At 38.0% G+C, this 16,820-nt stretch overlaps 1 protein-coding gene across 1 annotated transcript; it reads left to right on the forward strand.

Annotated features, from left to right (window-relative positions):
• Nucleotides 1–1,680: 1,680 nt before the first annotated feature.
• Nucleotides 1,681–15,739, forward strand: LOC136866149 (hexamerin). The gene is made up of 11 exons (XM_067142857.2): nt 1,681–1,776; nt 5,138–5,271; nt 7,771–7,926; nt 8,008–8,185; nt 9,733–10,043; nt 12,057–12,215; nt 12,307–12,471; nt 13,009–13,137; nt 13,221–13,536; nt 14,208–14,344; nt 15,370–15,739. Exons 1-11 carry the CDS (start codon nt 1,701–1,703, stop codon nt 15,661–15,663), a joined length of 2,055 nt encoding a protein of 684 aa, XP_066998958.2. The 5' UTR covers nt 1,681–1,700; the 3' UTR covers nt 15,664–15,739.
• The last annotated feature ends 1,081 nt before the right edge of the window (nt 15,740–16,820 follow it).

The raw sequence follows: 16,820 nt of genomic DNA on the forward strand, positions 1-16,820 counted from the left end.
CCGAACCAAAGGAATCAACTAGATATGGCTAATATCCCCAAACCGGACGGGAATTGAAGCCGGAACTGCCTGAATCGAAGGCCGCGACGCCGACCATTTACCGAAGGGGCCACACTGAATATTGAATAATGCACTGAAATTTTACATTTCACGTTTTGGAAGGATAAGTTTTAAAATTTACAAATTTTCTTTCCAAAATTGTTCACTGCTGTTAGTGTAAATAAGCCACAAAGCATATTCCTTTCTTTAATTGGCTTTTAAGGCAAAAAGACGGACATTTAGATTGTTTTATTTTAACATACAACATCCTAGTCTATTTGTTAAAAATAAAAATATTTATTGCTAATAGCACCATAGTGTTTTTGACTGTACGATGGATTTTGCTGCAAAAGTAACATTTTTCGAATATTACCTCAGTGCGAAGGTTTATATTTTCCGCTTAAGTGGCGAGGTACAACGCTGAAATTTTCTTCTACTTATTCCATCATTTCTGGGATTGATGGAACCCCAAAGGCTCATTTTTGGTTCCTCTTGATGTTTAAAAGAAGATGCCTTTCCTGATGCCACGTGATTTTTGTAGATGAAAATGTCAACAAAGGATCGGCCGAAATTCGAACCTCAGTCACCAGATAGGAAGCCACCAGATAATCCACTGAGTTAGTCGCGCCTCCGCGAAATGTACCATCTGTAAACTAAAAATGAGTAAAATTCAAATGTTCGTAGCTCAACTACCGCAGATGCTATTTAAACAAAAATTGCACTTTTAACGTGCATCCATTAACATCTTTAAAAAATATTATTCAAATATTGAAAGAGCCTAGTAGGCCTAAATACGGGAACCAAAGTTATCAAATTTGCATATTATTTTAGAACCTAATGAGTTTTGCACTATAAGCACGACAAATCATCGAAAATTTACATGATTCCTTAGACAAAATAATTCAAACATATCAAAATTTACTCCAGATCTCCAGTATATTCCTTCAGGAAATATTTATATTTGATATCTATGTTACTAATTCTTCGAATCTAATCTAATCTGCTAATAATTTAATGGAAGTTAAATTGCTTTTAAAAGTATGCAGCCTATAATGCGTTTTTCATATAAATGTACTACACCACCATGAAAAGTTTTATACAAATCGTGTATCCTCAATAGTTTTCGAATTCCGTTAAATGCTATGTGTAGAAATGAAAATGACGAAAAATAAGCTGAAAACACATGACAGACGGAGACGTACTTAGTAATATATTTTGTAGTAGAGGTGATATTAAAACATTTTAAAGAGATTCAAGAGGAAATTACCTAAAAAGGAAAAAAATATTCATGTACAGTAATTTTTGATCGATGGAGTATATGCCCCCTGAAAACACTGTCCTAATTTCAACCACAAAATTAAGCTTTTACTTCCTTAGCTTTGAAAATTCCACTTGTAGGGCATTAATTGAGGACAAACGTATATTTTGCAGTTAATTAAGAGCATTCATTCTCGTATCCAACGCATTATTATTTGACAAGGTACCTTTTAATGTGTATCAGCCTTTCAGTACCTCGAAACATGGATCACATGACGTCTGACCCGGACACCATTTGCTCGTGTCAGAAGAGTCTCGTTACATAAGCTGAAGATAAGATGGTTGGTATATAAACGCTGGTCGCCCTCCAGCAACTTGTACTCACAGCTACCCACTGACTAAACATGAGGACTACGGTACTGGCATTGGCAATTCTCGCTGTCGCGGCTGCCTCCGTTTACCCGACGGAGCGCAAGATCGGTAAGAATTAATTTCCCAGATATTTTTAAAGTACTTTCATTATTTGTATATGCTCTACCAAAGTGCAATGTGGCCATCTAAAAAAGGACTTCTAACTTTCTGACTTTCGTTGGAAACTACATATTTACTATAAATTTTTCGTAAGCTGAAATAACAAACGGTGGTCATTCAATTACGAGCGTAATTAATTGACTCCGAATTTTTAGGCAGTAAAAGGTCAGAATGCAAACTAAGTTAATTTGGTTATTTGGAAGTGTCGCCTAGCCCGTTGTTCCATTATGTAGCAAGAGTAACATAAATTCTAGGGGTTCTGATGGACCGTACCCCTAAAGTTTATGCAATGCACATAACATAACCGTTGTGTAGGGTAGGCTATACTTGTTAACCGCTTCAGTATATATATATTATAGTATTTTTTTCTCAAGTCGCACCGACACAGATTGATCTTATGGTGACGATGGAACAGGAAAGGGGTACGAGTATGAAGGAAGTGGCCGTGGCATTTATTTAAGTACATCCCCAGCATTTGCCCGGTGTGAAATTGGGAAACCATGGAAAGCCTTCTTCAAGGCTGCCGACAGTGTGATTCGAACCTACTATCTCCCGGATGCAAGCTCACTGTTACGCGCCCCTAACCGCACGGCCAACTCGTTCCCGCTTCAATAATTTACATTCTAACCCATTACTCAGTAAAAATCCATAGTCTAAAATAATTAACAAAGTATTTCCTCTTGAAATCTGTGAACTAAATATTCGTAAGGATGGTTAGTTCTTGCTCTCTAATCACGATCAGTGAATATTACCGTCCTCCTCCGTAGTGTAACGGTCCTCGGAGGGCTGGTTTTGATTCCCGGTACTGCCAGATATTTAATAACGGCAAGAGGGCTGGTGTTTGGTTTAAATGGCACATTCAGCTCATCTTCACTGATATTGCACCACCTCAGGATGAAGACACGAGTCTATTATAACAGTTTACTTCATGCGACTGCCCAAATTAAAAAAAATTGCGGCTCCATGGCTAAATGGTTAGCGTGCTGGCCGTTGGTACAGATGGTCTTGGGTTCGATTCCCGGCCGGGTTGGGGAATCTAACATTAATTGGTTAATTCCAATTGCTCGGGGCTGGGTGCGTGTGCCGTCTTAAGCATTAGAATTCATCACAGGTAGGGCCCCATCCTCATAGACCCGCAGGTCGCCTATACGGCGTCAGATTGAAAGACCTCCACCAGGCCTTTCCAAAGGCCACACGCCATTGTGATTATTATTTAAAATGCGTAAATGAACCTCTACACTCCTGTTCTCCATTACGGACACTCTCACTTCCCACACGTATTTTCTCTACTACACGGAAAACGTAGAGTGTAGAATCATGGATACAGTATGTTTCTTGGGCTTAGAAGACGAGAGTACAAGTTCATATCCACAATTCTATATTTTTTCGTGTAACGGAGAAACGTAAGAGTGCTAAGTGCGATGGTCTGTAATGGAATACAGGAGTGTAAAAGTTCAATAGGGGATTTTTCGCGAATAAAGGTCACAATACTTATGGAATGAAATAAAAACTGTTTTACACGTTAATATGCAGACATGTGTTTGGGTACATCAGTTACAATTATGGACGGTGATAGTAAATATATAAAACGTACTGCAGGCTTGTTAGGTGGTTTACGTAATACACCTCGTAGTGCAAGTGGCTGCGTCGATGCTTATTTCGGGGATGAATGTATAAAGGAGAGAAGCTCTTTTCATGATGAAAACACTTATTAGCAGACAAATTAGGGGTCCCCATACTATGAAAAATTAAAATTAAGCAATATGCTCAATTGTGCCGAATGTTTAAGGGCTAAACGGCCAGAAAAGGTTTCAAATTGTGAGTCTTGGATTGCTATATCAAACTAAAAATGCAAATTTCAAAAATCACTTCCGGTCTAAATGTAGCTCCGGAAAAGGCAGCCTAAAATCGCTTGTTTCGTTACGCGTTTGATTTTTTATTCAAACCCTAGCCAAATTATTTAAATAATTCTTTCCGCAATGTGTTCCTTGGTTCAATACTTTCTGGCGTTTTTCGAATTTTTTGAAAAATGTCCACACCGAATGTAGTTGTAAGGGCTTAAGTGAAACTCTAAATTGACTCACATTAGCGCTCGTAGTGTTGTCTGTCTGTTAGGTCATCAGCCCAGAGGCTGGTTGGATCCTCAAATAGCACCACCAAAGGCTATGCAGTTATAGGGAAACTGCAAAAACCAATGGCAGAGCCCAAATGAGGCGTACTAGGCAAGATGAGGACTGAGGTAGTTTGCCATTGCTTTCCTCACTGGACCAGAAGGTGCCACTGCAGCACAAATGATCCTATGAGCAACACTTTTCATAACACTCAGACACTAGTTGTGCCCCAGAAAGACGAAAACTGCTAATCTAATTGACCGGACAACGATGATTAAGAACAGGGTTGCAATTTTTAGGAATAGATAAATAATATATTCTCGTACTTTATTATATTTTATTTACCTAACATTCGTAGTTCATATCCATAGGATATTTTCAACATTGAGTTGCTTACCTGAAGAGCAAGAACGGTGGATTGTATTTTACTAGTTGCTTTACGTCATACCGACACAGATAGGAGAGGGCTGGGAGCGGGAAGGAAGCGACACTGGCCAAATATGACACTTCCTGGACTCAATCTAGCGTATGCAAGTTTACCTCGAAATTATATATTAAAGACAGGAGTACCGAGCTCGATAGCTGCAGTCGCTTAAGTGCGGCCAGTATCCAGTATTCGGGAGATAGTAGGTTCGAACCCCACTGTCGGCAGCCCTGAAAATGGTTTTCCGTGGTTTCCCATTTTCACACCAGACAAATGCTGGGGCTGCACCTTAATTAAGGCCACAGCCGCTTCCTTCCCAATCCTAGCCCTTTCCTGTCCCATCGTCGCCATAAGACCTATCTGTGTCGGTGCGACGTAAAGCAACTGGCAAAAAAAAGACAGGAGTGTCTGTCCACTAACGCCAAAGGCTAACATGCTAATAACTTAGCCATGGACTTGAGGAGATGACTGTCTTATTCTAATGAAGAACGAATACTTGTAGTCACCAGTGTAAAATAGTTTCTTAATAACGTTAGTTTAATTTATTTAGAATTTAATTGCATTGCATTGTAGTAAACTGGTTTATCGTCCAATATTGTAAAGTAAACTAGGCAAATGCTCCTTCATGAGAAACACATTCGGTTAATTTAGAGTTTTAGAGTATTAATTTGGATAATTGATGGGAAATTTTGCTTCAAACTAAGTGTGAGGTATATTTCAATGATAATATGTGGCTTTTAGAAATTAATGTATTTTTTGTATGTTCTCTGTGCAGCCGATAAGGACTACCTGCTAAAGCAGAAGAAAATTCTGCAGCTGTTTGTTCGTGTCCATCAGCCCAATATGTTCTTGGATCTGAAGGCCATCGGTGATAACTACGACATCGCTGCCAACCTTGATCATTACAATGTGAGAAAAATTCTTTAGTAATTTGATGTCTTTGATTAAGTACAGGGTTATGGTGTAATGGCAGAAAATAATGATAATATCGATCATTAGGAGTTTGAAATTTGACCAGATTATTCTTATCTGGATGAGGCGAAAGATATTTTTGCCAAGGTGGCCGTAGATTTCATCCTGGCTAATGTATGACAGATTCTCGAAATGAAAAGTTACATCTCTATGGAATGGATTCCACGTATAACTAGAGGTCATATCAACAGTCACACAAAACTGTAAATTTTCCTTACTTTCTTCAGTGAAAATATATATCCTACGCTGATTTTTCTGAAATACTAAAATTATAAATAAGAGCTTCCGTAGTTTATCGTTAATACTTATTTTCACAAGGGTTTAAAATTTTAATTTTAGAATGTCATTAACAGACTCTCTACATTCACAATATCGAATAGCTGAAATATTTGCCGTAGCAGTGAGAGAAATGAAAAATATGCGGAATAATTAAAGTAATTGTTATAAACAATAAAATAAGCATACCGTAATTAAATAATGTATCATTGGAAAATGTTAATGACATTAGATTAGGCTGAACGTTAAGTTAGAATTAACTGCCCGAAAAGCTGTGGCATAATGTGTACACAATGGGCGACGCTCAGAATTCTCTAGTAAGTTATTACTGAGTTATCGCTAAATGGTTAGCGTACTGGCCTTTGGTCACAGGGGTCCCGGGTTCGATTCCCGGCAGGATCGGGAATTTTAACCATGATTGGTTAATTCCTCTGGCAGGGGGATGGGTGTATGTGTCGTCTTAATTTCATCCTCAACACGACGCGCAGGTCGCCTACGGACGTCAAATCGAAAGACCTGCACCTGGCGAGCCGAACATGTCCTCGGACACTCCAGGCACTAAAAGCCATACGCCATTTCATTTCATTACTGGGTTATCTCATTATTTCAGTGTATCGGACAGCTACTATGCTAACAAATCAAAAAAAACTTATTCTCTATTATTACCCTAGTATGTACACGATGACGGCATCCAGTGCACACAGTCTCCTTTCTGAGTGTGCTAATATGTTCAGGTATCTGTTCACCAGCATTTGCATAATTTTCCTGGTACTCATTTCAGCGGTCGGCTAAATGAATCCTTTGTTGAGGCACCTCTTTGGGAATAGTAGTCTTGTTTCTGAGTCATAACTGTAACAAATACGAAATTAATGGAATACTCTTGCTTCGATAATTTAATAATTTGTTTAGCTCAAAAATCAATTGAGAAACGTAGCTGAGGGGACTGAATATGTATATCCAATCGATGTATAAAACATAAATTACAATTCAAAAAGTATGAGATATTTACAGCAAATTATACTATTAGATTCAGAAAATGTTAAACTGAATTTCTTGTATTTACCGTTGTGTGTCCATGATGCTAGGCATCTGAACTGAGTAGACTACTGTAGTATACAGTATGTGTAGCCTGTATAGAGTAGTCTCTCATATCTAACGAGTCATAAGTTTCTCTATCATGTATTTTTACAATCCGTCTTGTGATAATATTGTTATTTGGTTAATGTTCCTCTAGATTCAAAAGATTTTAGATTGCCAAAATATTGTCCCACATGTGTTCTGTATCACAAAGAAACAGAAGAACATGATGTTGCATTTCAACACCTCCGCATGCCACAGACCTTAGCCAGGATTCAATCGACTCACTCAAGAACAGAACGGAAAGGGCTAACCTAATGTACCACTGAATTTGGCAATCTGTCTTGTGTTGTTGTGGGTAGTTGTGTCGAGCTCCTGTTTGGATGCTTAACTGTCGTGTCCAGAGTTGTGCATCAAGGCAGAGCCATTGGTTTTTTGGAATATGTTTTACTACAAGGGACTCATGTCATTATATTTTCGGATATGTTAATTACTCCCTTTCTAGACAACGCTTTTTCGACCTAGAGTTCATAAGGGAACATTATATTATTATATTATATATTATTATATTATTATTATTCTAATCTAAAGAGCTAACCGAGAGGATATTTTCCTGAGATTACTTTTAGAGTAGATACTGTAAAAATAATGCTTGCACGACAGTACATTAATTATTGATCTATAGACTAAATAAGGGCTGCCTGGCTGAGGCGATAAAGGTGTGCTCGGTTCGCCGGGAAGGACGTGGGTTCGAATCCTCGTCAGGAAGTTGTAAAATTTAAGAAACGAGATTTCCACTTCCGGAGGTGCATATGGCCCTGAGGTTCACTCAGCCTACACCAAAAATGACTACCAGGTTAACTCCTGGGAGCAGAGGTGGCCGGGCGTAGAGCTAACCACTCTACACCATCACGCGGCGAGGTTACGAAAGGTGGAAGCCTTTACCTTCCACTCCTCAAAGGGCCTTCATGGCCTGCATGGAGGTGACTTATAGACTAAATAAATGATATCGTCAAAAATATCTTTAGACTAGTAAAGGAAGCACAATATGAAAGCTAGTTAATGAATATATTTCATTTTCAGGATGCCAAGGTGGTAAAGGAATTCCTCGCCATGTACAAGACAGGCTTACTGCCCCGCGGAGAGGTATTCTCTGTGTTGTACCAACCACATATGGAACAGGCCATCAAGATCTTCGATGTGTTCTACGCCGCCAAGGACTGGGACACTCTGCTGAAGGTAAGTTCGGGTACTGATACTTCAGTTAATTATGTATACTTTGTACACCGATCTGAGATGTAATGACCTTCCCTATTTCAGACCGCTTGCTGGGCTCGCGACCGTGTCAACGAGGCTCAGTTCGTGTACGCTCTGACTGTAGCTCTGCTCCACCGCCAGGACACTCACGATGTTGTGCTACCACCCATTTACGAGATCACCCCACACTTCTTCGTGGATAGCCAGACCATCCAGAAGGCTTACCAAGCCCGCATGGAAGGTGAGCGTTAGGAACAATCTCTTTAGTATTTAACCTACAAATCTTCAAGTTGACAACGTTGCTTGCCTGATATTGTCGTGATGAGAGGCAAGTAAACTTCAGCCTTCTGCTATACTCTGTCAGGATTTTAAGATTTTAGGACCAATTATAGGGTGTAGAATGAGATATATTCAATATTGCGAAGGGACCTATGATACTAACCACCGGTCAGCCACTGACCAGTTGGATTCATCTAATACGGCTGGTGGACAAAACCTTTATTATTAGTTGGAAAAGCGTTACATTTTCAAACTACATACAACTTTCTTTGTTACGTTTATACCTTCTATGATTCAGGCTCGTCCGTATAATTGATCTCATTTTCTTATATCGTCCTCTAATATAATTTATTACAGCTACAGTGTAGTTTATATAAAATCGCTTTATATCACATAACATTCAATCAAACGAGTTCTTCAAATTTAACGATGAAAAGAGGTATTAAATATCAGAAAATAATTTTCGACGCAATATCTTTCGGTATTCGGTAGAGAAGACTCAGAAACTGTTGAGTACTTCTCCTAATACCACACGTATACAAAACCTGAAAGACTAGCGTTATTACAAATAATTTGCGATTTAATAATCTCCTTCGGTGAATCTGTGTCTGTCTCATGATCCCAAGATCGTAGGCATGATTCCCTCATCCTTAATTATTAGATTATTTCGAAAATGTTCATATTTGTTGGCATATCGTCTAGTGGCGCAGTCACAGTCCATTACACAAAAGGAATTTCCGAAACTTATATGATTTTTAATAGAGTTTTTCTTTCATAGATAGAGGCAACATAATTGAGTCGTCGTATATGGAAAGCAGGCTAAATGATACCACATTTTAAAAGGTCTTCAATCTGATAGTTCACGTCTCAAAATTATTCTTATTATTAACTTGTGATTATTATTATTATTATTATTATTATTATTATTATTATTATTATTAGTAGTAGTAGTAGTAGTAGTAGTAGTAGTATAGGAACTTAATTGCAGAAATATTTCTATAACACATACATATAACATTTCGAGAAATTTTGTAATTGATGCCTTCGTTTGTGGACAATAGAATTGTGTATCAGACTTGGAGGACTGGTGATGTAGACGTAATAATCAATAGCAAGTCAGAAGTTATAAGTAACTCAAGAGATTACTAAAATTCAGAGAACAATCTCATGATATATTTGAAAATGGATAGTTTCATAAAACAGACTTATAAACACTATTTTAATTATTTTATAAAATACAGAAAATTAAGTATAGAGTCTCATCTTACCTTTTAACGTGACATTTATTATCTTGGGCATCAATTTATTTTACCAGATGCAAGGTGGAAATATATAAGATATATATGCTTTCGTACTTTTACATACAACCGAAACGATAAAAATTGCCAAAGTATGTGTGGATGTGGAAGGATATAGATCAATACTGCAAGCGTTCTCCAATGTTGCATCTAAATACATATATATAGTTATATTCGTTCCATGTTTTGATATCAGTTATTTCTATTCCAGCTGTCGGAGTTGAAACAAATGATGTCCACACCGTGGTGATCCCCACAAACCAGACTAGCATTTGGTGGAATGTCAACCCCGAACAGCAGCTCAGCTATTTCACTGAGGATGTTGGTCTCAACGCATACCACACCTACTTTCACCTCATGTACCCATTCTGGTTGACCGCCAAGAACTATGGACTTAACCTGGACCGCTACGGTGAATTGTTCTACTACACTCAACAACAGCTATTGGCCCGCTACAACTTTGAACGCTTGTCTGTTGGTCTCCCCGAGGTTGACATTCTCCTCTTTAACAAACCCATCAAGGTAAGTATCCTCCCTTCACACTAACACATTACTCTTCATTTTTCTTCAGTGGAAGTTTTTATAATAGGTAATTCATCTTACCTCCCGTCACACAAGTAACTTTATGTGGCGTTCATCAAACTGCAGAATTTTAAAACATTAAGGGATTAAAGACTAAAGAACATTCATTTTTACTTACAATTCTCTAGAAATGCATTCCTTGCACAGAGGTTTTGTGAACAGCTGTTGCCCAACGAAGCTTCGTGACTGAGTGGATCACATGTTTTTTCAGCTGCCTCTGTGGATCAGCGGTAGAGTGTCGGCCTCCGGATCCCAAGATAGCGGGTTCAAACCCGGCAGAGGTAGTCGGATTTTTGAAGGGCGGAAAAAAGTCCATTCGACACTCCATGTCGTACGATGTCGGCATGTAAAAGATCTCTGGTGACACATTTGGTGTTTACCCGACAAAATTAATTAAATCTCAGCCATAGACGCCCAAGAGAGTTTCGGTTTACTCGATCTGCCATCTAGTGGGGGCCTAGAGTAAAACGGAACGTCGAAATTGACGAGCAGACAGCCAGATGGCGTCAAATTGAAATGTCTGCACACGGTAGCTGAGGCCATGCGATTATTATTATTATTATTATTATTATTATTATGTTTTTTCCATTATTTGATTTTATTTTTACTCCGTGAACCACATCATATACTCGCAGCATACAGCGATTAACTAATAATCACTATAATTAATAATTAAATTAATGCCAGACACCACGGCATTCGCTCCATCCTGGCCAAGACTTTGAAAGACTTTTGGATGGCCGTCCATGAACAAGTTAATGGAATCTAATCTATGGTGACGACGACGAAATCGAAACAAAAAGCGGTGTATATATTGAGCGCAACTGTTAGATTCGACATTGATGCGACACAGTCAGTAGAAGTCGACAAAGAGAAAAATAATACCCATAGTCCATGTATTCCCCCCTGAAAAACCTGACATTGGTGTGACTTATGGCTGGAGCCATCTTCGTCGATTTCTCTAAGTATACTGAGGATCAACAAAGACATCATCAAAACCGCTGCTCTCACAGCTCTATAGGGGAAAACAGGATCTTTAGATTTCATACACACGCACTTCAGTGTTGAAAACTAAAAATCTATTCCATCGATTTTCATATTTCACCTTCATTCATTACTGCGGTAAGCTAGTATTGTATAAATTTGCGGCAGTGTTCTGAATCTCTGTAGCTATCTGTAATTTCAGGCAGATTAATAAACAAAAATACAATATTTACTGTTCATAGTTTACCAACAAATCTACAGTATATGGTTTATTTAGAAAATAGCACTAACTAGAAGCTACGAAGAAATAGAGTGGTAGGTTCTAAATACCTTGAGTTCACTTTCTTTGAAAGACAAAATATCATAGCACCGCCTTATAAACTTTTCACTAACCGATATACTCTATTTGTGGTACAAGCTCATCTGTCTTGTACAGTTATTTTATGAACCAGTCATTCTGAAGAAATTTATTTAAAGTTAATTTTAAACAGAAATGCGATGACGACGTTGAAAAAAAACTGTGTATATATTGATGCAACTGTCAAATTCGAGACTGATTCAATACAGCCAGTGGAAGTCGACAAGGAGAAAAATAATATCTATAGTCCTCGTATTCCCTTTTCTCTTGATAAATACCTCCTCAAAGACCTGAAATTTGTGGGACTTATGGCTGCAGCCATCTTAGTCGATTTCTGCAAGTATACCGAGAATCAACAAAGACGTCATCAAAACCGCTGCCCTCGCAGCTCTTGGCCCGCTACGCTCTCTACCGTGTAGAAACTATCATCTCAGTGAGGTCAATTTAATTCAGCATTATACAATAGTTATTGGTTTAGTTACCTCTTGGTCTTAAATCAGGAGAGTGGAAAAGTTTGCACTAACATAAATTTATAATATTTATGTGATTTTATTTCCGTCAGTGTATTAATAATCCTACTGCTTAAAATAACAGTATCATCTTTTGCACAGACTGGCTACACCTCTGGTCTCCGTTACAAGAACGGTCTTGAGATCCCCACTCGTCCAGACAACGTTGAGATCCAGAACGAAGATTTCGTGAGAGTAGAACAGATTGAGGACGTGGAAAGCAGACTGCGTGATGCCGTCGATCTAGGATACGTCATCGCTGTAAGTAGTATGGAAAATGAGGTCTTAACCAATGTAATGATGTAGGCTATGTATGTAGAACTTTGGCCTTATTTTCTTCTTAATCTTACAGGAGGATGGTTCTAAGGTGTCTATCTACGAGAAGAATGGCGTCGATATCCTCGGCAACCAGATTGCAACTATTGGACAGTCACTCAACTACCGCTACTACAAGACTTTGTACTACCTTCTGAAGTCTCTTGTTGGACGTGTAGTCGATCCCATCCACAGACATGATGTGAGTTAACAAGATATTGTACCTTAAGAGTGTGATTTGATCTCCCTCAGAAAAATACTGTTTAGGACTCTACTGCTGCGTATCAAATTTTGGATTTACCTGGAAACGACTATAAACTTACGTGGCGTACAATTATCTGTATATACTAGTTGAAATAATTTCAGTGATGCTGAATGGTCGTGACTTTTAAACACTGCATTACATCAACCAATAAACGTGAACAATAATAATATGACCTCAGTTGCCGTGTAGTGATATTTCTATTAGTTACAATTTAGGCTGCCTCAACGTCCATTTTTCTCTGCTAGACAGCAGCGAAACCGGAACTCTTCTACGTGATCTATGGCTGAGATTTAATTACTTTTGTCGAATTAACAAAATGCCAATATTTTACAATATGCAGTGTCGAATGCACTACCTTCTGCCTTTTTAAAATCCGACTATATCTACTGGTTTTTTACCCCCAATTTTGAAATTATTATTATTATTATTATTATTATTATTATTAATGGCGACAAATGTACTTAATTATTACAGGTTGCTCCTGGAACTCTTGAGAACTTCATGACTTCCCTCAGGGATCCTGTCTACTACAGCATGTGCAGACGTATTGACATCATCTTCCAGAAATACAAGGAGGTCTTGGGCCAGTACACTTATGATGAAGTAAGTTATCTGTGTGCATTATTCTCCGTAGTACAAATCATCATCTTTTGGACAGATCTGTTTTAGACTACTTTTTGTTACAGCTTGCTTTCCCAGGAGTTAGGATTGAGAATGTTGAGGTCGACAAGTTGGTGACATACTTCGAAAACTTCGACATTGATCTCTTGAACGCCATCAATGTCAATAACATCGAGGAAGCTCAGAAACTAAACATCGTTGCCCGTCAACAGCGATTGACCAACAAACCATTCACCTACAAGGTTGTAGTGAGCTCCGAAAGGGAAGCCAACGTGATGGTCCGTGTGTTCATTGGGCCCAAGTACGATATCACCGGTCAGGAATTCGATCTGGACACTGTGAGAAAGTACATGGTTGAACTCGACCGCTTCCCATTCAAGGGTGAGTTCAGTATAATGACACGACAGTGAAGAGTAAATTAAAAATTGAGAATTGAAACTTGAAAATAATCCATAATTTTATACATAAAGTGTTGTACCATTCTTTTAAACGTATAATATTATTTTCTAATTAACAAGACTTATGTAATGTTTTATTTAAGTAAGGATTTCTCTACAGCTAGCATTAGTCAGGCAGGCTATGATAACAGAGCGTTTTATGTTAATGGGTGTGATAGCCAAGTGACTTCGCCACTGGCTTCTCACCAAGGCGGCCGGTTTCCTTATAATGAAATGTCTCATCCATGTGTTTCGAACCCCACGTAAAACTAAACATCCGTGGCTGTGACCACAATACCTACGATCACGCAAAAGTACAGATTACTTGTTAGATTGTTTGTTAGATTTATATGATAAGTACACATCTCCGAAAGTGAAAAGGAAATGAAATCACATTTGAGTTTAGTTTTGGTGTCCTAATATCGAGTGAGCAAGCTACAGCATTTACTCATTTTCAAAATTCAAACTTCTCGGTATTCCTGGAATCAATTAATGTGGCAATAATTTGTTCATAAATTAAATCTGTGGTACATATTTTGTATTTCTCCTCTGTAAACTTGTAATTCAATCCGTAAACTAACACGTATTTTCTTCCTCTCTCTCGCAAATATATAGTTGTGTCTGGAAGGACCGTGATTGTTCGCAACTCTCACGACTCCGCTGTGTTTGCCAAGGACCCCTTCACCTACCAGACCCTGGTGAACAGGGTTGAGGACGGTATCCTGGGCAAGAGGACTTTGCACGTCGATGAGGTAAGTAGATGGATTGTATGCATTATGATCATGGTAAAAGTTGGCTGATATCACTCGTACCAGTTAATGGGCTCACACTTTCTGAAGAATGTGTGGTGATATCAGGAACTCAGCTGAATATGGCAACGCGATGATTCTGTCCTTAAATTTTGTTCTCCGACTAGTTTCGGTCAACGTTTCTTCTCTTTGACCCCGACGGTATTATGTTTGCTTGGCACAGGGAAATTTTCATTTTCCCATCTATAACGAACACTTTCTTTTTATACGATATCGCCACTTAGAGGGATTAGTCTCTTCCCTTCTCTCTCTCGTTCTCCTATGACTATCGCTAAGAGAGCCTAATTATTCCGTTGTTTTGTCCCTTCAGTAAGATCACCATCGGCGTAGGGTATTCAATGAGATTATTATTGTAGTGGGTATTGAGTGTCACATATCACTTACCGTAGACTGGATGTAATAAATTTTGGGAGAGTGTGATAGCCGAGTAAATTCGTTACTGGTTTGTCACCATGAAGGTCATGGTTTGATTTCCGGCTAATACGTGTGGAATTTTGAAATAAACCTCATGTCCTTTTGGTTTGGATTTAGCCTAAAAATTGAAAGTCCCATGGCTATAATCACGATATTAATAGCCACGCAAAACTACAAGCTGGCTTTCCTTAAAATAATTTGATTTGCAATATTGTGTTTTTCATCTGTTACTCCGCGTTAGAGTTCAAATTACTGTAATTTCAGTCTTCTGTAGACTTTTAATATCTAAGAAATGTAAGTAGGCCACATCAATATGCAAATTCATGTATTATTAGTATGATTTTTTTCAATAGGACAAGTCATAACAATTTAGAATCGTTTGTTCCTATTCTTTGTAAGGACGGAGATATCCATTCATCTTTATATATACCTTACATATTAATATATTTCAATAAAACTTCGCTCTCTTCAATCGTTTACGTGTCGTGTTATACAGTACCATTTTTTAGTGTTTAAATCATAAGAGAAATATGCGAGTAAATTTCTCCTTCCAGATCGTCAACAAGTGTGGCTTCCCTGAGCGTCTCCTGCTCCCAAGGGGTCAAGTTAACGGTCTCCCAGTCACTTTCTTCGTCATGGTGACTCCTTATGACGGTCCAGTACAGGAATTCCCTAGAGCTTTCGCCAGCTGTGGTGTGGGTTACAACGCTCAGTACCCTGATATGAAACCCATGGGCTACCCCTTCGACCGTGTCATCAAAGACTACGACTTCGTCACTCCCAACATGTTTTGGAAAGACGTACTCATCTTCCACAAGAAGACTAGCGACGTAAACTTCCACAACTAAACTTGTACTTGTACAGCCGAATTCCATCATGGCATGTCAGTCGAGTACTAATTTTTAATAAAACTTCAAGCACCAACTTTATGTTTTAATTTCCTGCAAAGTCCTTTCACACTTCCTTCTTTACTTCCATAATAAGTATCTGTACACCGAAATTCTCTCAGCGGTTTTCAATAACGAAACCTAACGTACACCGACTGATTATATTATATTATATTATATTATATTATATTATATTATATTATATTATATTATATTATATTATATTATATTATATTATATTATATTATATTATATTATATTATATTATATTATATTATATTATATTATATTATATTATATTATATTATATTATATTATATTATATTATATTATATTATATTATATTATATTATATTATATTAGCTGTTACCCATGGCTTCGCTCGCGAATATTTCGTAAATCGATAAAAATTAATTTTCCCTCGGTACTGCACTAAGGCATTATCTGAAAATCCCGAAATTATAAAAACTCGCCGAAAAATTGCATTTCACTTACCCCAGAACCCCTTTGTAAACAACGTTTGTGGCATTGCCCTTTGGGGCTAAGGTGACCAAGCTAAATCTGGAACATGCGACATGGAACTCTAAATGGGAGAAACAGTCCTATTTAAGTCGAAAAAGAAAAAATGTTTCTTCATTTCTAAAGGAGATTTCAAATACCAATTTTCACGTCTGTAACATTTTAGTTTTTGAGATATAAGTATCCTCTTAAAGAGAATTCAACCCCTTCTTACAGTATTTTCGATCTGTAGCTTAAGTTGATTTTCCGAAAACCAAAAGTACGTGTTTCTTTAATTTTAAAGGAGATTACTAATACCAGTTATCACATCTGTAACATGTTAAGTTTATGAGATATACTGTATATATACTCATTTTGAAAACTTCCCGACTCCTTGGCTGAGTGGTCAGCGTTTATGCCTTCGGTTCCGGGTTCGATTTTGGGCTGAGTAGAGGAATTAAACCCTGTGTGATTAATTCTTCTCGCTCGGGGACAGGTTGTTTGTGTTTGCCCCAACACTCTCCTTTTCACATTCACACACCACACCACCTTACCAACCACAACAGGAACACGCAGTAGTAATTACATCCCTAGTTATAGGGTTGGCGCCAAGAAGGGCA

Source organism: Anabrus simplex, chromosome 3, assembly GCF_040414725.1.
Source record: "Anabrus simplex isolate iqAnaSimp1 chromosome 3, ASM4041472v1, whole genome shotgun sequence".
NCBI lineage: Eukaryota > Metazoa > Arthropoda > Insecta > Orthoptera > Tettigoniidae > Anabrus > Anabrus simplex.